The sequence below is a fragment of the Antrostomus carolinensis genome, unplaced genomic scaffold, assembly GCF_000700745.2.
Source record: "Antrostomus carolinensis isolate BGI_N321 unplaced genomic scaffold, ASM70074v2 scaffold1761, whole genome shotgun sequence".
In the NCBI taxonomy this organism is placed as follows: domain Eukaryota; kingdom Metazoa; phylum Chordata; class Aves; order Caprimulgiformes; family Caprimulgidae; genus Antrostomus; species Antrostomus carolinensis.
The window spans coordinates 71258-94014 of NW_010296140.1; the positions used below are offsets into that span (position 1 = coordinate 71258).

Consider the following 22757-nt stretch of genomic DNA (forward strand, 5'->3'; position numbering starts at 1 on the left):
TTAGTGCCATGACTACTTCCCTGGGGAGCCTGTTCCAGTGACCTGCCACCATTTCAGTGAAGAACCTTTTCCAGTCTGAACTTCCCCTGATGCAGCTTCATTCCATTTCCTCGGAAAATGTAGAGAGGTTGCAACACATATCTGGTTATCAGTCATTGATTTCATAAAAAAAACAGACCAAAATCCATGAGAAATTCTAGAAGTAACATAGCATAGGACTGTATAAAATCAAAGCCTGCTTCAGTGCAGTAATGCAGGAGTTTATTTTGAAAAAAATATTTAGACTGCTTAAGATAAAATTGAATGGGCATCTTCCCACAATGTCCCAATTCTTGAATTCAAGACAGATTCCGTACTCTAATGACAGCAATTTGCTGCAAATACTTCATTCCCAAGAACACTTTGGTATTGCTGAACCTCTCATGGAAATGTTCTTGTCTGACTCTACTCACAGGTAGGACTGTGTTTTAAACAGTTAGGATTAGTGTTTTATAGAATCATAGAATGGTTTGGGTTGGAAGGGACCTTAAAGATCATCTAGTTCCAACCCCCCTGCCATCAGCAGGGACACCTTCCACTAGACCAGGTTGCTCAAAGCCTCATCCAGCCTGGCCTTAAACACTTCCAGGGAGGGGGCAGCCACAACTTCCTTGGGCAACCTGTTCCAGTGTCTCACCACCCTCACAGTGAAGAACTTCTTCCTAATACCTAATCTAAACCTGCCCTCTTTCAGTTTAAACCCATTTCCCCTTGTTTTGTCATTAACTGACCTTATGAAAAGTCCTTCCCCAGCTTTCTTGTAGGCCCCCTTCAGGTATTGGAAGGCCGCTATAAGATCCCTTCTCTTTTCCAGGCTGAACAGCCCCAACTCTTTCAGCCTGTCCTCAGAAGAGGCGCTCCAGCCCTCTGACCATCCTCGTGGCCCTCTCTGGACTCATTCTAACAAGTCTATGTCTTTCTTGTGTTGAGGGCTCCAGGACTGCACACAGTGCTCCCAGTGGGGCCTTACGAGAGTGGAGTAGAGGGGAAGAATCACCTCCATAGACCTGCTGGCCACACTTCTCTTGATGCAGCCCAGGATACGGTTGGCCTTCTGGGCTGCAAGTGCACATTGCCAGCCCATGCTGAGCATCTCATCTACCACCACTCCCAATTCCTTCTCTTCAGAGTTGGCCTCAAGCCACTCATTGCCCATCCTGTATTTGTGCTTAGGATTGCCCCGACCCAGGTGCAGGACCTTGCATTTGGCCTTGTTGAACTTCATGAGGTTAGCACAGGCCCACCTCTCAAGCCTGTCAAGGTCCCTCTGGATGGCATCCCGTCCCTCCAGCGTGTCAACCACACCACATAGCTTGGTGTCATCAGCAAACTTGCTGAGGGTGCACTCAATCCTATGACTGGGATTTTCTCTAAGTAAACTCAGTTTTCAAATTTGTAAGGTACCTTGACCTGAAGCCCTTTTAACTCACTGGTTCTAGTGCAAGAAATATGCTAAAATATCTGCTTATAAAGATGTTTATACAGAAATTTAGAATCTTAATTGTTTGTATGTAGACAATCATCTAGTTATGGTTTATTTTATTTGATGCTTTTTTAGCAAATCATATATACATATCTGATCTAACTGCAAAGAATCATTACTTCACTTAACTACTTAAAAGAGTTGTTCCCACAAGCTGGTCTTTGCAGTTACACCTCCTGGTCCTAACACTAAAATTCAAAAAGAAAGGCATGATAAAACAGTTAATCAATCTATCTACATGGTATTTTAAAAATTACCTCACGAGAAAATTTCTCAATGAGGCTGAAAAAGCACCTAGGGTTATCAAAGATTGTCCTTTTTCAAAAGGGGGAAGGAATTTTTTCTTCAGTCATGACAACTCAGGCAGAAGTAAATGTACAGAGATGACATTCACTAGTCAGTAGATTATCTCCAGTCAAGATGATGATAGTGCTCATGGTGGAAGACAAAGAAGCATGTTGCTGTTTGAAGTCTATTTGACAGAATACACTGAATCTTCTTTAGTCCCCCAGATTTAAATTGTCAACTAGGTAAAAAATTTGAGGAAATAATTAAGGGTTTTGTGGGTTGGTTTTTTTCATATGGGAAATGAAAATTAATAGAAAGTTTTTCAATAATAGCAAAGAAGTAAAAGTTGATGCACTTGAAATATTTTTTGTTTCAAAAATATGTATGGTCTGCACTTAATACGGACCAGTTTGTAGCAGTAAAAACATAATTGTTTACTGCAACGATTTCCTGCACAGAAAAAGAAATAACTCCAGTAATTTATGTTTCAATCTGGCTCTAGAGAGTCTGGCTTTCTACCTCCAGAGACCCTTAGGTGAGTAGAAGCCAAGGTAGTGGCCATCATGCACAGTGTGCAATGCAGTGTTTGCATTGCACAGGGTACCTACCCAGCTTCAAGAATAGTCTCTTACTTTCTGTTGTCTGCAAAAACATTTTGCTCTGCCAGTGCCTGTCAGGGAAACCCTGCCAACATATTTGTCACTCTTGATGACAGCTACAAAGCTATCTCTGTTATAGCCTATAGGATTGATCGAATATTTATAGCACGCCAGCATAGGCAAAACAATAATTCTAACTGTCAGGAAAAAAAAAAATGGGGTGGAATATATCACCATAAAATTCAAACAGAGAGGAGGACAGCCCTGTTTTACTATGCCTTTATTGTTGTTATGTTACAAAAAGACAGAGGTTTTTTTACAATTATGTCTATAAATCTCCTGGTTTTCCTCTTAGTTTTATTGATATAAACATAAATGATTGAAACATTTTTTACTTTCTCTAGAATCAAAGATCTTGTGTGATAAGTCTGCAGTAGGAAGCCAGGGATGTTCACTGAGTAAAACATACAACCAGAAGAGAACTAATGTTGTGTCATGCCTATTTCTGTCCTCCATCCATTCCGGGTCTTTTGGAAATAAATTAAATCTTTTTACATTTTCATTTCCTAACTTCTAAGATAAATATAATACTCTTAAGCATTATTTAGCACCTCTTATACACCATTTGGAAATTAGGAAAGAAAAATGCAAAGTAAAGGTTATTATTAAAAATTAAATATTATTACTTTATGTTGCCTTCTTACCCCACAAAGCCTAGCATTTTTGTTCCTCTTCTTGCTGTTTAAATACTTAATTGGGCATTGAAAGATGGTGAGGTATGCATCACAGAAGAGAGAAGGACAGGAGAGGTTAGTGCTGAAGCTTCTCTATCAGAGCAAAATGGTTTGCCTGACCTGCTTGAACATGAGATGCTCTAAAGCTAATTTGAATCACACTGAGCAACTCCTGTTAATGCTGGTGATGGAAAGAAGCCATATGTATTTTCTTCTTTTGCTGTGCTCTGCTGACTAGAGAGCATTTGGATTAAATGCATCATTGGCATCTAAAGCCCACACTTCTGTGTTGCAGGAGAAAAATAAAGAGTGTATGAGTAGGGAGAGGATAAGTTATAAAAGCTTGGAGTTGGTTACTGTTGCTAAGGAAACCACTTCCCTGGTATCCGCACGTTCTTCACATCTGTCTCCTGCTCTGACTGGCTCTAAGAAAATCTTGTAACTTGATGTTAAAAGCAGGGGAAGGGAAACAAGAATATGTTTCTAAGTAAAATGTAAAGACAGCACAATCTTTACTTACTGAAACAACAAGTCTGAACAAGCAGTTTCAAAAAATAAGGGGTATTTAGAAAGTTCAACCTTTTTGTTTCTGACTTGTGTGAGGATACCTAGAAGTTGCAGCATATGTCAGTATGACGGATACAGCTACATTTGACATTCTGTTAACATATTCAAATCATATGCTGTTTGCACTTCAAAAACATTGTAAGAAACATGCACACTTAAGAGGATCCTAACATCAAGATTCACCAATTTTATATAGTAAGTAGTGAAAGTAGGACACGAGATTCTTGAGTTCCCTGGAGCTATCTGAACTGGGGAAGCTTCATGGACACAGAATCCCAAAAATAAGGAGGGCCAATGCACAGAGTGAAAGATTACACTGTGTGTTCTGAAGTAGTAATGCTTTAGGGTCAAGTGTCATGAGGCTTCATATGCAATTCAACACAGCTGTGGCTGCTTTGGGGAGAAAGATTTTTTTATTTTATTTTATTGTCAAATCACTGTGCTGGTGCTTATCCGAGAGCATAAAACTGAAGTGTGACCTGACTTCAGCATTGATAAAGTGAGAGAAGTGGATTAAATTTGCAACTGGGGAATGCCAAATTAAATTCATGTCAAACACATGGAAAACCATAGCAAATGTAGGTCAAAATCTGAATCTGAGTGATGATGCAGGTCAAGCACAATTTACATTATCCTACCGCATGTGGGAAGTCTCAGTGTTTTGAAATCCATCCACCACCACATATTCCCAGCTTGCTTCATTCTTCTTTCTGCCCTATATTAGTCTTCCTCCACCTGCAATAGTCATTTATCAAGACTGCAGAGCACTCTTACTCATTTAGGGTTAAGCAATTTAAAATAATGTTTCCTAATTACAAAAATAAATAATTTTTTTCCATTTCATCTTCCCTTTTGTGGAAGCTCTTAAACAGCTTGCAGTAGAATACAATGTATAGAAAGGGGACAGCTTTTCATCAGCAACAATTAATGAATTATCCTCTTCTGCTCTTCACAGAATGTCCATGAGTAGAATATGATTTTTTCCCTTTTAATTATTCTGAATAAGACATCAAGTAGTTTCCACAGATAATAAATGGAATGTAGATTTTTGTAGGCATTTAATTGAGAGTATTTTCATATTCAGACAAGAAATTATACTAGATTGGAGGTCACCCAACTGTGTTCCTCTTTTCCAAGTCACATCTTGAAATCAGGTTGCTAATATGAATACTTTCATTTCTGGAACCAGAATTAATTGTTTAAAACTTTCCATTCCAAAAGTTGCCTTGCTGTCCTTATTGTGGTACGTGTGAGAAAGCAGCAAAATGTGTTTGTGTTCCACTGTTAGCAAACAGGAACTTTTTTTTCCTTTTGAATATGTCTCTCTGTTGAACCACATATTTCTGACAAAAGTGTTGCATAATAATATTTCATTAGATATACATTCTTCTCAAAATCAAAGATATTTCCCTGGTCTTAAGCCTTTTAGTCCTAGAAGAGATGCACTAAGAGAGCACTATGTGTTTGATTACAATAACTGTTAAGAACTCTGTTTCAAGTATCTTACATTTATCAAGCAGAAGATACATTTTATTTTGCAATGGTCAATAGTATATCTATCAATCCTGCTATCAAACCTGTACCAAACTGAATGAGAAGACAAAGCCAAATACTATCACCCAAGACAGATTTGGCTTGAGTACCAGATCAGATCATCATTGACTTCTAGTTAATTCCGCCCATAGGCAAATCAAATTGTGTGGTCTTGGTGTGATAGACTGACAGACTTTGCAGCAGCCACAAAATATAACAGATGTATGAAATGCCAGAAATAAGCATTTATGTTTACTGCTTCTGATTTATTAAGTATGTTAAAGAAAAATAAAGCATTGTATTCCATACAGTTTAATTTAATCTTTAATAGGAGTAGGGTATGTGATGTTGCACAAGAATCAGTATAAGATATTGTTTTCACAGGTTCAAGATGCATTCAGATGTCGACTGAGAAATTGCCAGGATCCAATTAATGCAGATTCTTCAAGTTCTTTTCCTAATGGACATGCTCAAATCATGGTTAGCTTTTATTTTTTTCTTTGACTGTTAATTTAATGTTTCTATCCAAAGAAGAAACGTACAGTACTGTACATGGAAAGTATGCACAGCTGAAATACTAACACGATTTTTAAGTGTAGGTCTGTTTAGGTCATTATCTGCTTGATTAAATCTCTTAGCAAGTTTTAAATTATTGGTGTGATCATTTAGTGGATCACAGTGAATTAATATCTTCCACTAATGTTCTTTATGACAAAAAAAAACCCCATATAAGTAAATGAGAATGTAACGTAATAATATATCATGACTTTTCCTACTATTGGTGTAAAAAGCACTGATGCATTTGAGTGTCTTCCCTTCATGAGGCCTTGAAAAAATGTTCTTCAAATTCAAACAAGGAGAAAGACCTAGAGATTCTAGAGGGGGAATCCATTTAGTAGCTTGAATTAAGGTGATAGTGAATGGCTTCTTAGTATGCTGATTTGGATTTACTAATATTGTTACATAATATGTTAAGACAAAATATTGGTCCCTTCACTTTCAATGACAGTTTGTCATTACTATAATGGGGACAGGATCAGGCCTTAAAAAATGCAAAGCTTAGCAAGCAGATGCCCTTCAAAAAATGATGACTCAAAAAAAAAATCCAATGTTTGGACTTCACAAGCAAGAAGGAGGTCAGTTTTATTAAACATTTTTCATGTAATAAACTTTTTGTGGAAATAAAAACATAATTTAAAATTATTTTAATTCTATAACAGGATAAATAGTTTTGCTTAATGGGGAAAACTGTGCTTGGATTTTCAACTGTTAAAATTCATTCTTAGCTTTTACAATTAATTTTTGCCCATTGAAATAAAAAACAGTTGTTTTCAGGAAGTACAAACTTTACATTTACAGTAGTAGCATGATGGACAGAAAATTATATTACAAATAACCACTTAATAACAAATTAATGACATTTCAGACAGGGTAGACTAATTGGATTACACTTATTCATAGTAATTTGTAATGCAGGCTATTTTCCATGCTTCTGTTTATAAAATTACGAAGAAAATCTTCCTTAAAGATGATCCTTCCATGAGATGTAGAAGTTACTCTTCCATACATTAGGAAAAAAACCTGTACACTGTTTCATTTTATTAAAATTATATACTCCCACCTATTTTTATTTTTTTTGGTCAGGCAGCATACTTTGAAAACTACCCAGTTATACTTTAGGAAACTTTGTAAAGCTCTGCTGTTGTAAAACAATACACTTCACCTTCTCAGCAACAAGAAACCACTTTTAAGGGATTATGACTCTGTAAGTAGGATATTTTGGAAGCGCTAGTTGGCAAAAACATATTATGGTTTAGTTTTCAATTAATAATGTTTGTCTTGTTTCATTATTTCTTGTTACAGACTGATTTTGAAAAGGACGTGGACATTGCTTGTCGGTCAGGTAAGAACATTGAGAGCATTTAGCTGACAAAAGGAAATCTTGTACTACCTACTCTTGAAGTGAAAAACAGAAAAATATCAAGGTTTATTTTTTTTGCAACACATATTTATAAATGTAAACAAAAAAAGTGATGCCACTGTATGAATATATTTATTTAATTTTCTTACAAAAGAATATTTACTAGGATTCAGAATTTGGGAAGCAGCCAAAGTTATGATTGCCTATTAGAAGGCAAATGGTTTTGGAAAGAAGATAAGTCTTACACACAAAATTTTCTTTGCCCTGGTACACAAGTAAATATGAAACCGTCATTTTGCTATTTAGATAGATAAATAAATAAATAAATAAATAAATAAATAAATAATCAAATAAATAAATAAATAGTGCATGTTAAAAGCTATGTATATGAAGGATGTATGAATTGTTTTAGTTTTAAGGAGGGTAAATTTTTTAGGGCTCTAAGTGAAATCAACAGTAGCTTAAGCAATATGGTATCAGGAAAATTAAATTTGATTCCACTTTACTGGAACAAGTTGGTTTTTATACGAAATTTCAGTGATGTGATCTTTAATGAGTCAGCTATGTCTGTTTCTTCATATTAAAAATAACACATTTTAAGCAATTTATTTGCCAATCTTGCTTAAATAAAGCACCGTCTAAAATAAATGACCTTTTAAACCCTACAGAAATTCTTAAATCTAGGAGATATTCCTAAAGGGCAGTTTTACCCGGGGAGACAATCCTGCCTAACACCCTCTCTTTTCAATGAAGAGAGAAAGAAAGAGAGATGGAGTGTCCCTTCCACAGGGTGAGCCAGGGCAGAAGCCTGACTCGGCTGTTCCTACCTGGAGCACCCTGTCTCTCTTTGCTGGCTATACGGAGAGCCAAGAAAGCTGATCTCATTGAGGTAATGTTTGAGTTTCCAGTCACCCACCCTTAAAAAACTGCCAGTTCAGTTTCTTGCACCATGGTAATAATTATTCCGTATGGATTAGTTTTAATATGCACAAGTGTTTTGAAGGGAGCAGGATGGCATATTGCAACACAAATGCATGTCTGTCACCATCCAATGCAGACCAAAGTCCAGCGTTGGTCCATGTAGCTCCTACTTCTCCCCTTTGCCAACACAGCTCTGCAGTATAGAGTGCCTTGTCAGGGGCATCCTTAAAGAAGTGGACTTTGAATATAGTTATGAACAGGCTTTACTCGATAAACATGTAAATGCCATTTCTTTTAATGAAAGATTTAAGAATAGGTCACTGGTTGAAGTGTCTCAACAAGTGTGACTGGAAATAATGAAGCTGCAAACAATGAAGTTGGGTATTTGTAAACTGTGGTTTAGAGGTAAATTGCTCTTTTCATAATGAAAAAAATGAAAGGCAGTTTTATGAGAGGTGGGAGAGTGGGCTGATTTAGGAGCTGCTTGCTATGCAACATAACAGTGAACTGACAGGTACCATGGGATCTGGGTCATCAGAGCCCTCAGGCTACCATGAGCACTGTAAATGTAACACCCGAAATGCTTCAGGTTGTCTTACTGTCTCAGCTCATGAGCTGGACTTTATTGCACAAACTAACACTGGTGTGAATTAAAATATTTTCAACTGAGACAAGAAAATCTTTGCATCCAGCTGGAATAAGCCCAGTAATTGGTCACTTTTTTTTTCTTACTATCTATCCTTTTTCATTCATCACAAATATTGAATTATAGACTTATATATATTTTTTAAGGTTAATAATTGTGTTTGAACGGATGTTTCTTCTTTTGAATGCATCCTTCAGTGCTCCTGGAAATTTTATATGCTATGACAGAATTAATAACTTTTACATGTGGAGATTACCCCAACAAAAAATTGCTGGATGTTGCTACAAGTTTGACCAGGGAGACCTAGCCCTAAACCAGAAGTGGATTATGACTGTTTTATGAGACAAGTTTATATTCTTTATAACCTTTTCAGATGCAGCAAAATACATCTTTCTGTTATCAGTGGAATTTCTTCACAATGTGGTTACTTTTTTGGCACTTTTATTTAAAAAATAATTTAACACTGAAGACTTTAAAAAAGTCAGTGAAAAGGAACATTTAGGAGCTCAGGAACACATGTTCATAGTTATAATGCTATAGTAGGTCATTACAATGGATTGATAAAATGATTCTGCCTTACAATCTGTTTGACATTTTCCAGGAGGTTACTTGGAGTTAATAATGGCAGTACAGATGTCATAGTGCATTTTTTTGGAAAGCCCTTAATCGAGTTCCACATGGCAGGCTTTTGCTTAAGCTGTAGGTCACCTAAGAGCTGTGTAAGGCAGTAGGGATAAATGAAAGAGTGTTTTTAATTTATGTAAATGACTGTGGCTTAGTCAGAGATCTGTGTCAGTTATGCACACCAGATTAATAGATGTTGATTAAAGAAACAAAACAAAACAAAAAAACCCCAAAACTTCCCAAAGCAATGTTTGTAGAATAAAAGTTATTAAATTGATAGAAAAATAGTTAAGAAGATGCACTGATAAAGGAAGCACTGCTAAATAAAGCCTCAAGAATAAGCAGTGTTAGGCAGTGTTAGGCAGATATGGTTTTATCTTGTAAGAATTCTGTTCTCTGACCCACAGTTCTGCATAAAGACATTGGACCTTGCAGAGCAGCTACTATAACTGGAACACTTTCTAGAATTTCACTAAATGATGAAGAGGAGGAGAAGGGACCAAACCCTGAAGGAATGAGCTATTCTACCTTGCCTGGAAATATAATCTCCAAAGTCATCATCCAGCAACCAACCGGTCTCCACATGCCTATGAGTATGAGTGAACTGGCCAATCAGTGCTTGAAAAAAGACAACAGTGAGCTGCGGAGGACTGTGTATTTATGCACTGATGATAATCTGAGAGGTGCAGATATGGACATAGTCCATCCTCAGGAACGGATGATAGAAAGTGACTATATAGTCATGCCCCGGGGCTCAGTAAATACCCAGCCATCACTGAAAGATGAGAGCAAAATGAATATAGGCATGGATACGTTGCCTCATGAAAGGCTGTTGCACTACAAAGTTAATCCAGAATTTAATATGAACCCCTCTGTAATGGACCAATTTAATATCAATTTAGACCAGCATCTTCCCACCCAAGAACATATGCAGAATTTACCATTTGAGCCCCGCACAGCAGTGAAGAATTTCATTGCCTCAGAGTTGGATGACAATGCAGGATTATCAAGAAGTGAAACTGGATCCACAATATCAATGAGCTCTTTAGAGGTCAGTGGTGCATAAACAAATTGCATGCTCAGTTGTTTTAATTATATGTTAAGACAATAAATTGTGGTTTGTGTCTAAGGGGTGAAACTAATGTTGTAATTCAATATAAATTATTGCTTGGGATCATACACTGTTGTTCATATATCTCTTATTATCAGAAGTGTTTATACCTAGAAAACAAGATTGAAGTTTCAGAGCCAGTCTGTATGAAACTATATAGTTCTGGAGATTTAACATTCCACACAACTGCCAAGGATTTCGTGACCTACCAGGTAAAGTCCACTGGAAAATACTGTGTTGCTATAAGAAGAAAAACTATTCCTGCAAGATACAAGTGATAATCATTGATCCTACCTGCAAGCACATGCAGTTGAAAATATTTGCCATTTTATTGCTGACAATCATATCTGTCTCAGATATGATAGGTCTGATTCTGCTCTTGCTAGTGTAAATCTTGGATTCTTCCATCCAATAGCTCACGATTTACTGATTTAGGTTTTTTTGCATGTCTCTGCAGGCATTTGTGCAACAGATGTGTGCAATAGATACAGGTGGCCTTCATGCTAAGTATCCTAGATTCCAGTCAGACTGCAAAAGTGAACTGAAAAGCCTTTAAAAGGGATTCAGTTCATTACTACAAACTGTCTGAGGAATTTAAACATTATAAAATTGAAAAGTATTTACCTATGTCAAATAGTGCCATTCCTACTGAACCTTTCATTATGCAAAACCACCAGTGAGGTGGACTTGATTTCGTACTTGGACCTCTTTAAGAACTGGAAATACATTTCACCAGCACTTCAGATGTTATGAAATGCAGAATTTGGTGGGAAAGAAAAAGACAAATGAGAAAAATATGGTACTTACTCATTCTCTGAAAGAAGTACAGATGGAAAAAAATTCTACTGTATGTGCAAACTTGAAGCCATTAGTTATTACTCTACAATGTTTTGACCCGTCTGTGTAGCAAATCAGAGACTTCACTGGATTTTGAATTGTTAGACAAAAGTGTAGCCCATAGGTCATAGGGGATACTATGTATTTTAAAATGGAGTTTTATATGTGTATCAACTGGAGAATTTAGGCAGATCAGAAAGTAGTTTCTTTTCAAAGCCTTTACAAGGTTTGAAAGTTAAATATTTCCCATGCCATTTATATTGTGTGCATACTATCACAAGTTTTTACAAGACATATTTTAACTGAAAAAAATAATTGGAAAATGAATTCTGGGGCAAAATAGTATCCTCTTTTTGTTTGCTGTTAAAGTGAATATATATAATCTTGGGACAAATATTCAAAATTATTTCTGAAAGATAGTATAAGTGCTTGCCCACACAGTCCTCAGACAGACAGTCTCTTTCAAAGCAAGTTTGCATTGTTAAAGAAGTTACTGCCCTCAGCTCAGATGTATTAGTTAATAGATCTTGAGGTGGTGCAAAAGAGTTTTCAAATTTAATGCAGCCCAGAAGCAGGATAGCTAAAGTCACCTTCCAGTAGTATCCTCTTCTACATATCTACAATATCCTCTTTCAGATACTTTTTGTCAGATTCAGAGACTCAAACCCAACCTGGTTAAGATTAGACATATGGATGAGATATCTAGGGAGGGTTCATAATTCCTTGAGAAGATAGACATACCTTCATCTGAGGTCTAAATTGCTCTCTAGTGATACGTCTTTCTTTCCACTGGTGATAAAGGCCATCTAGGAGACCTAAAAAAGAGGAGACCTTAGTTAAGTTGCAAAAATTGTAACAATAATTACTTTGTCTCACAAAGTTCCAATTCCTGAAGCCACCAGAATATGTGCCTGAAAAACTATGAGCATATTTTACTGCTCCTTTAGAGTTCATTTTTAAACTGTATTTGTATCATGTTTAAACTTACCTCTAAGATGAGGTGTAGGTACTGAATCTGAATCACCATTCCGTGTATCATTTTTATGCTCAGAACACAAAAAACAGAACCCAAAAAACATTAGGGCAGATCAAAAATGTAAGGAACTGTTTTGGCTTTTGTCTCTGTCTTAGTGGTTCTCAACAGTACTTGATTTTACAGCATTGCTTCATCTTACGACAAGGATGTGCTGCAATTAATTGAAGATAAGAATATGAAAAAAATTGTACATAGAAGAAAATCAGAGTCTCAAGCAGATCCAGCTAAGCAGATCTAGTCAGATAGAGAATGTGATTGTGGTTTTATATATGCAGTGTGTAAGAAGAAAGGGTTGAGGTAAAGTCCCAAAATGCTATTGGCTAGAACTGAACAGCTGGATTAACTTTTACTGCTGCCATAAAGATAATCGTAGTAGTTTGACTTGGCTGGCAGCCAAACACCACATAGCCACTTGCTCCTCCTCACCCTCCTCATGCAGGGAATTGAGGAGAGAATTGGAGGGTTAAAGGTAAGGAGACTTGTAGGTTGAGTTTTATTTAACAATAAAATAAACTTAAAATAGTAATGATAATAATAATGATAATTGTAGTATATACATGAATGAGTGATGCGCAGTACAATTGCTCACCACCTGCTGATAGTCATCCCAGAGGAGTGAAAAGGAACCCCGAAACCAAAACTGCAATCCCAGAAACGGGAGCCCATTCAATTCCTGAGAGAATTCTGCTTTCCAGTCAACCCTCATTAATATGCTGAACATGATGTAATATGATATGGAATATCTTATTGACATATCCAAATGCCAATTCTGGGTTTTGTTAATTAATACGCTTTCCCCCTCCCAGTCCTTTGCACTTGCAAACTACCCAAGTGCAGTGTCCTTGTACCTTATCAACATTCTTCTCATAACAAATCCCACACCGAAACCAAAACACAGTGCTTCCTAGCTACTAAGAAGAAAAAACTCCATCCTAGAAAAACCACAACAAATATAAAGAAAGGAATCATAGAATCATAGAATCATAGAATCATAGAATGGTTTGGGTTGGAAGGGACCTTAAAGATCACCCAGTTCCAACCCCCCTGCCATTAGCAGGGACACCCTCCACTAGACCAGGTTGCTCAAAGCCTCATCCAGCCTGGCCTTAAATACTTCCAGGGAGGGGGCAGCCACAACTTCCTTGGGCAACCTGTTCCAGTGTCTGACCACCCTCACAGTGAAGAACTTCTTCCTAATATCTAATCTAAACCTACCCTCTTTCAGCTTAAACCCATTTCCCCTTGTTTTGTCATTAACTACCCTTATGAAAAGTCCTTCCCCAGCTTTCTTGTTAGGCCCCCGTCAGGTATTGGAAGGCTGCTATATTTTTGATGTCCAATTCAGTATAATTTTAGAAGAATTCAAGACCTTCAAGGCTTTGTCAGACACTATGGAGGAGCAAAACCTGCAGGAGGACATTCAAGATCATTCTGCTCAACTTTTTTCCAGATAGAGCGTGACTAGGCAATCTCTAAAGGAAAAGATCTTGAGCGGTAGGAAGCCTCCTTCTCCTACCAGCTAATACTGCTGTCCTACCCAAAATCCAACATAAAAGCACATGGATTTCTGCTCTACAGGGGAAGTTCCCCTTTCACATCTCTGAAGAAAGAGAGGCATCCCAAGACATGCATGGGAGGCCTCCTTTTGTGTCTTCTGCATAGTACAGGGAGTTAGGTTCCTCCCCTGTTTTCCACTTTATTTTTCCAAGTGCTTTCTCTGGAATTAGCATACTACTATTATTTTTATCATGCAATTATACAATAATTTTCAACTACCATGTAAGTGAAATGCACTTAGGAAGTTGTGATCTGTGTAACACGATTCTTCCTTCTTTTTTTTTTTTTAATTGAAGGTCAGTAATTATTACGAACATAATAATGGGAATAGCTTACATAGTGGTTAGAGAATTTATTGTCTTATCAGAATGCCTAAAGATGTTCTGTGACACATTTTCAGCCAAGATTCAACCCAGCTTCTGATTTCACAAGTGTAATTATGAACCTCCAAGCACCTCTAGCCACAAAAATACTGCAAGCATAACTGTTAGCAAGTGGAGACTTAGTAAAATACAACATGTTGGTGTACATACAATAGTTCTTGTTTGTCTACTCATTTTATGGCAGAAGATAGTCTTTGGCCATAAAACTGAACTAGCAGAATTAGAGGACACTTTGGAAAATATAAACCCTAAGTTTTTCACATCATAAAATAAAATTATTTCTTTTAAATTTCATTTCCATCTTACTAGTGAAATACTAGAATATTGTGTTTCAAGGAACCAGTTGGTAGAAATATATGCGCTATCATTCAAAGAATCCAATGCATTTGGAAAACTTATCTTTTGAGTAATATCTTTACCTCCCTAAGTTCATTAAAGCAATTGTTTCTTGTATTTTGCACATTCCAGGAGATGATCAGCCCTTAGAACAATGTGTCTATTCAAATAATTAAAAGTATATCTAAACAGACAAAAGACCAAATCCACTAAAAGTGAAAGCTGAAATGTCAGGTCTTTCTCACGTTCTCTTCTACTTAGACTTTGTATTCATTATGATCATTAGAGATGGATGCTTTGGAACATGACTATAGTATCAGCACAAGAATGTATGTCCTGACTTTTAACTTGGCAAAGAGGATCCATCACTCCTACCATTAGATATCTAAAATAGTCATTCCCCTTCTGATATGGAAAAACAGGTTTTTGCATTTGGCTCCCCTTTAGAGCCAATGGAGAGAAATCGGCACTTTTAGGGCACTTTTAGACATCTGCTCCAGAATGTAGTAAATCACATGCCCTCAGTGCAGGTGTTTCTCTTCTGGTGCCGTAGAGGAAACCAGAATGAGTAGTTCGGACATAAATATAAAAAATATTGATGTCTTAAATTTAGTCAGATGAATCCTACAGTGTGTCACAAACTTTCCTCTAGTTTTTATATCTACATATTTTTTTCTCAAGAAAATGCTGAGTTGGGAACAATCAAATGCTTTATTATATATGAAGGAATTTCAGCTTTCATAAGATAGTCTGCGAATGCCATAATATTTACATACAAGTATTGCCCAAATAAGAATAAATTTAACCATCTGCAATTCCCAATGTGGAAGTCAGTGATTTTTTATTTTATTTGGTATGTACCCAATAGTACTCATGCAATTATAGACATAGGCAGGGATCTTAGTACATGACGGATTTTCTTAGGAGGAGTAATTGAACATCTGGCTTATCTCCTGCACATTCCTTATATACATGGGTTAAAACTGGCTTTGCTACCTTGGTATCAAAGTGGCTTGGAGTGTGCTCCTTCAGTTCAAAGCGGTTTGATTTTAATGAAGAAAGCACTCTCAATGATACACTATTTTGGAATGTTTTATGTTTTGAAAATGTACACTCAGAGTGGTGAGCTCATTAAAATGAAATTACTTTGAAGTGAAGTAGTGTATTCCCAGCCACTTAGATGCAAGGAAAGGTTAGGAAGTTTAAATGCAGAGGAAGAGGCTGATCTGTGCAATGTATCTCCAGGATAATTAATTATTTTCTTTTTATTGTGCAAAAAAGAAAATGCAAGAGGGAGTAGATACCTGCTGCCTGAGTATGCAAGGAGACTTGCGTCGTTACCTTTGTGGAAGAACAGCAGGTTCTTTCAAAGGAACTATGGTTAGTGTGGTGTGAGCAGAAATGGAGAGGAGCTGAAAGGAGAAAAAGACTTTTACCTATTATAAGAGGAAGAGCATGCAAAGACAGGCAATAGAAACATCTATTAAAGAGAAAAAAAAGAGCATCTGCTTAACAAGTAGAGGAAGGAAAGGACTTCCCAAACTGTTTGCCATGTAAAGGACTGGAAATCTCTTTCCAGTCTCATATCTTCTTTCTTTATTTTGCTGTCTCAGTTTCTGCTATGAGATCTTTATGTGGAGAAGGACTTAAAGATCTTAGGTGGGAAGCTGGTTGTGTGACCAAAATAATCCTTCTGTATTCATTCATGAGAGCTCTTAACACATTCAGAGAAATTCAACTCCAGAGCTCCTTGGCAAAATCACTGATATGGGACTTAGGGAAGAAAAACTGTTACAGCTGAAAAAATAAAGGGATACATTAAAGACAGTGAAATCCAACGAAAATGTAGTTATAGATAAAGAGGAGAGAGAAAAAAAAAAGAAAAAGAAAGATGGCAGAAATGGAGAAGTAGCTTAAAATGAAAGTGATAGGAAGAATGAACTAAGTATTAGGGAAGAAGCAAGGTTTAAAATTAAGTAATAATAATAATAATAATAATAATAATAATAATAAAGAACGGGAAAGAAGAAATATGCAATTAAAACAGTTGATCTTGTCAATAAAGGACCAAAGTATCAGGCAGAACAAAAGCAAAATGGTGTGAAGTAGCTCTGATTTATTATATGAGAAGTAAAAAGAGAGTGAGAGAGGGAGAATAAAAATAGAGAGATGAGCACCACAGGAATTTTATCTTTATCATGTTTTCACATTACATCTATTTTCAGGCATTCTGTATCTCAGATTTCTCTCACTCTTGTTCCTCATTTCATTCTCCAATAAGCTATGGAGACAGTTCTTGCCAATTTTGTGGCTCTCAGTGAAATGAAGTCTAACCCTATAACAATTTTCTCTTTCTTTCACTTGAGTGAGTAGGTTTCAGATTCTACTGACTTCAGAAATTATTGCCCTTTATTTTCAGGTTACCATACAGGAGTTGGGGTAGAATCAGGCAGAACTGATTCTAGTAACAGAAGATGTGAAGAACCAAAATTTTAGTCAGTATTATGAAGTGTAGCGTATATTTCAAACTTTATATTGTAAGCAGCTATCTTAACTACACATGATCCTTAAGAAACATATTTTCAATTGCTTGTCCATTTAAGAAATGCTTCATTTCCCCTCAAAGCCTTCAGAAACAAAAAACAGGTGCTTTTGCTGATGAGTAAATATGTATGTAGGTTACCCTATTAAAAAAGGGAGCAGCAAACCAGAATAATTTCCCAGAATAGCTTTGAGATCTATGAAGTTACGTTTGTGCTATGTGTTGATGTGTTAAATTTGTTAGCATATTTCAAAGACATAAAATTCCCACATTAAAGAGCTAATCAAATTTCTTGGGAAAATGTACTTGCTTTATGTCTACCTCGTGTTATGAACTAATAGCCAACATAACCCTCTATTCAGAAACTAAGGGGTTTTTTTCAGTTATATGCACACAAAAGGCATTTTAAATCAAAACTATCTATCCACATTCCACTTTTATATCTCTGAGGGCCAAAAAAAAATTTCCTTTAATTTTATTCAGGGAAAAAATCCTCCCCAGGCTAAGATCTTGTATGTCAAATCTAATCTCAGGGTGAATTATAAACTGCTGATAATAAGGCTTTATATGAATGGAAGTATGGTTATAGCCCTCACTATAATATGGTATCTCTGGTTTCAATTATACTTTGCACAATGCAATATATCTTCAGGAGTATCTCATGTAATTAATCAGGTTGTGGTGTAATGCAGACTAGAATAAGGAGAAAACCAGGCATTTGTCATTTTACAGAGACGGAGAGGGATTTTATTAGTCATTTAGTGAGAGCAGCTCTTTCCTGGTGCCAGCCGATTAGTGCATGCTGGTGTACGGAAATTATTCTTCAGTATTCTATTTTTGTCCCTCAGTGAGCAGAGTTTAAAGTTGCTCTGGAATTACACAGAGAAGCTATATATGATTAGTACAAAGTAAAATTGATTTAAAATAAATTACTGCAGACGTCTTTTCACAAGGTTTCACTTTGGTCCTGGCATCAAGGGCGGGGTTTTCTTTTTTGCTGTAAAACTGATTTTATCAGTTAAGACAAAAAGAGCTATGAAATCAGAGATGGAAAAAAATCTTGTCAGGTCATCTCTTCTATCAATGAAAGCACATTTTCTACAGCATTTTTCTCTAATACATAGTCAAACCTCACTTTTAAGGCTAGAGTGAAGGGCTTCCACTGTTTCCCTTAGCAGATTATTTCATAGTTATGTAAACTTTCTTTATTCCGCAAAGCATGTCTAAAATTTCCTTTAACTTTTTTCTATTTTTTCCAAATTATAACTTTTCTGATTTTTTGTATACTAACTTTATCAGTGCTTATATCTTTCTAAGATTCCTGAACAAGCTTCTGTGTTTGCCTCTTCCAGAGCCAATGTTTAAACAAGCTGTATCACTCTTTTATCTTTTCCCCTTGATCCAGTGTTATTAACTTTTTGAAAGTATTTTTTGCTGCTCTCATCTGAAATTTCCCTAGTTTACTGACATGATTTGGCTTCTGTCAGCTTAGAGCACCAAAGAAACTTAACTTGAGTTATTCAGAAAAGTCTATTCACATCCTTGCCCACTTAAATGGAGACCTGACCTCTTTTTTTGTAGCATCTGTAATTGTGCATGGATTGCAGTTCACTACTTACCCGTTCACCTCAGCTTTTTCAGAATTATCCCAGATGACTCCCTGACGCTAAATAATTGCATGTGTCTTCAGCTTTTTAGGCAGTCTCTTTGTTAGTTACCCTTGCAGATCTCCAGTATTAGGGCTCTTCAGCTTGGAAAACAGAAGACTGAGTAGTGGGTAGGGAACAATTATTCATATTTCCTATAATATAAAAAGCAAGAGCATTAAATGAAATGGCAAAGGGATAAATAACATTATTTTCTCATCATGCTATGCATATTTAAATTGTGGAATTCACTACTTCAGGACATATTGGATGTCAAAATTAGGAATAATCATAAAACATGATTAGAGTAATGGAATAATATAAAAAAGTGTTATTAAGTTCAACAGAACAAGCTCCTCCCAAGGAAATTCCTAAACTATTGAAGAACTAGGGAGGGTATTGCAGCAGAAATACTGCTTTATACATGCTCTTCTCTATATCATTCCTGAAGCATCCACACAGAACCTGGCCAAACACAAAATACTAAATGAGGCAACCCATAGATATATTATCTTTCACAGTCATTTGTTATTAATATTTTACTAACATTAATACTTAAGTGGATCTCCAACTGATCCTTGAAAAAAACCACCAGCTTTCAGTCTAATTTTTATATTGGCTAAAATCATTCTTAGTTTTGCAGGTGGGTAAAAGAAACAGCTTTTTCAAAAGAAACATGCTGGTGTGACTATTTCAGCAGCTCATTTGATGCAAGAGCTGCTTTTTTTTTTTTTTTTTTTTTTTTTTTTTCCTTACTTCACTCAGCTGCTGGCTTTCATTAATTTAAATTGTAGAATGAGCCAGATGGTTGATTTCTGAAAGCATTTAGGTATGTGTGGAAAACTCCATTTTTCTCTGTCAAAAAAGACACAAGAAAACTTCATTTAAGAAAAAAAGTATGTATACAATCACAATGAAAATGTTGATTTGCATGTTTTAAGCTTGTTGTATTTCATATAGAAACTAGGAGAAAAAATTAGTAAAAAGACAATTTCCAATAGGGATGAGAAGGAAACTTCCATTTTCATAAATTAAGATTCCCAATGAGCTAATGCTTCTGAGTGTCTCCTTCTCTCAAAAAATAACACTGCATTCATTTCAAGTCAATGATGTAGTAGCCAGGAGGATATGATCAAGGACCTAGTGGTGTCAGTGTCAATATTGCAGATGACTTTCTGTAGTGCAGGATCACATTCATAACCAGCATTTTTTGTTTTTCAGAATTTCACAGAACTTCACTGCTACTGCTCAGAACTGTGAGAGTAACACACTTTTTATGTCTTAGGAGAATAGACTCTGACAGAACTTGTGCTGTATTTCACAATATGCAGCCATGGAAAAAAGTGAAGCACAAGCATAGAACAAATATTCTTTACTGTATAAGTTTAAAATAAACCTGTTTGTGACAGATTCTTGTTGAGTCCTAGAAAAATCCTCACTGAGATTAACCTGAGGTAGGAACCTATTTGTTCATAACTAGTGTGATCTAACAGCAAAATTGCAATAGTTACCACTTTCTGACAATAGCACAGTTAAATATGTTGCAGTCTCTTAGATATGTCTTTTTATCATGTAAATAGTGATAGAGTTGTGTGGCTGCAAAACCTAATAACCCAGCTATGCCAAGAGTATTTTCACTGTGGTGAAGTGACTTAAGGCAAAATACAAATGTTCCAGTTTTATAAATCACAATATCCAGCAAACTACACATTTCTTCCTAAATTTTCCATGTTTTCACTTAGGATTCTCAGTCAGACTGCTCCATTATATCAGGTTTATTACTGAACTGTAGCTTAAAAATAGCTTTTTTTAGCATTTTTCAAAGCTGCTCCTATAAGCTTCATCTCATTATCTGCTGTACAAGTTTATTCTTTTGTAACTGCTGAGCCTTTACAGTGGTAGATGTGCTCTAATTGCACCTTAAAAATAAATCCTTATTCATTAGAGATACGTAGATTTTTTCAGGTGTTGGTTTACTGTAGAATGATAAAGGCCTGTGTCAAAGATACTCTTGTAATATGAGTGAGAAGTAAGAACTTCGCTACTTTATGACTCTGGGTCAAATGTCCACACATTTTTCTTTTCACCAAGACATTTGTTGTTTCCATGTTTTCATGCTCCTAATTTTGCAGAATTATTTAGTTTATTTTTAAATACTCTCTTTTAAGTGTGCTAGGTTAAATTAAGCCTTGTTGATTAAATATAGCTTCTTCAAAGCTTGTTGTAGCTGATTCGTTGAATTGTTTTATCATCTGTTCTTTTATACTGCCTCCCAGCTCTTTAGGCATCAGAGTGTGTCTACAGTGCTACAGTGATCTTCATATTATTGTGGATTGGAGTTTCAAAATTCTACTACAAAACCAGACAATATATCACAAAGTTACATATTTCTACAACTGAAAGACTTGTAAAATTCTTTCAGTTGCAAGAAAACAGAACAGCTTACTAAAACCTGAATGTTTGTTGAACCAAAAAAGATCAAAGCTTAATGAAGTCAATAACATTATTCACCTTGACTTAATGTGTTTGATTTAAAAAGGTTCAGTCACCATGACTTAAAGCCATCCTATATGACCACAAAAATTAGGGTTAAATCGGAGCAGAAAGCCTGGGGGTTTTTTTCTTGGGGTCTTTTTCCCCTCCTTTAACTCTCCTTACTGAAGGAGAATGTATCTTTTCCTTTCATTCACATGTTCTTTGTACTCTTTTTTTAGCTTTTTCAACTGTTGTCTCTACATCTCTTTAAACTATTGCAAGGCATTCAATTTCCAATCTTAGGAGAAAAAAAGATACTTTTATCTCCTCCTTATAGTATTTCTGCTTCTTTCCAATATAATTTGACTTTATAATTGGTTTATTTTATAATCTGTACAAAATCTGTGGTAAATTATTTGTGATATGTCTAAGCAATCATATTCAGTTGCATTGTATACAAGTGATTATTTCACTAGTAAATCATTCTTGCTTTATATCAGATGCTTTGAATCAGATTTGTCATAAATGTAGAACTATCATTGCTTTCTCCATCCAGATTATCATTGCAAACAAACAAGCTGAAGCTATGGAAAGTATAGATGGCTTCAGCTTGATTTTGCTATCATTTATTCCATTAAAATCAATGGAGTTGTACCAATGTAAGCCTGATGCAGGAAAGAATCAAATTTCTGCATACCTATACAAATCTAAATCATAGATATGTATAGATAGCTGTGTAAAAAGTATAAATATTATTATAATTTACAAATAACACAGAAGGTATAGAAATAGAGATATTTTCTACACTAGCAGGTTCAATAGCATGCAAATAACATGCACCTTATGCATCCCAGTGCAATGCAGTCTGGTTTATTTCAGATAAAATAATATAAAATAATATGATACTAGTCTAAAAAACTATATGCAAAGTCACATATTAATCTTAAATTATAAAGATAAAATCTACAACCTCTCACAGACAGGTAAACAAGAATGTTATTTAGACTCATTAATATGATTTGGTGAACAGTCCCCTTGTTAATACAACCTCTTTTTTCTTTCTTTTTTACTGCTTAATAGAGAAGAAAATCACGTTATTCGGACCTTGACTTTGAAGTAAGTTTTACTGAATTATTCCTGATTATTAAAAGTATTTTCCTGAAAGTAAATGTGAAGTGTTCATTTTAGCAGATTTTAGCCTTCTGACATAGTAGATGTCAGAAGCTTGTTCAATTGGTACTGTAGAGAACATGATGAGCAATTCATTAAAACTACTTTGGTGCAACTTGTTTGTAAAATATTCTGAGATCAAACTGTCATATTGCAATATTAAACATCATGGTTATCATGGTTTCCATTTTTAAATTATCTGCCTCTTCATTTTCACCTGATTTTCTTTTTTAAAAAATTTTTTTCTTTGTTTTGTTTTGCTGGCTACCTATCTATTGAAAAAGTGTAGAACAGGCCACGTTGCTGCAG

The 22757-nt window shown here is 35.7% G+C and overlaps 1 protein-coding gene across 1 annotated transcript in view; it reads left to right on the forward strand.

The window, feature by feature from the left end:
• Positions 1–22394, forward strand: part of LOC104532858 (adhesion G protein-coupled receptor B3) — a gene marked incomplete at its 3' end in the record, with an annotated part of 36483 nt that extends 14089 nt beyond the window's left edge. The window contains exons 7-10 of the mRNA XM_029087517.1: positions 5628–5723; positions 7107–7146; positions 9763–10406; positions 22359–22394. Of these exons, the coding sequence (XP_028943350.1) occupies positions 5628–5723; positions 7107–7146; positions 9763–10406; positions 22359–22394 (816 nt within the window). The remainder of the gene's footprint in view (positions 1–5627; positions 5724–7106; positions 7147–9762; positions 10407–22358) is intronic.
• Between the last annotated feature and the right edge of the window lie 363 nt (positions 22395–22757).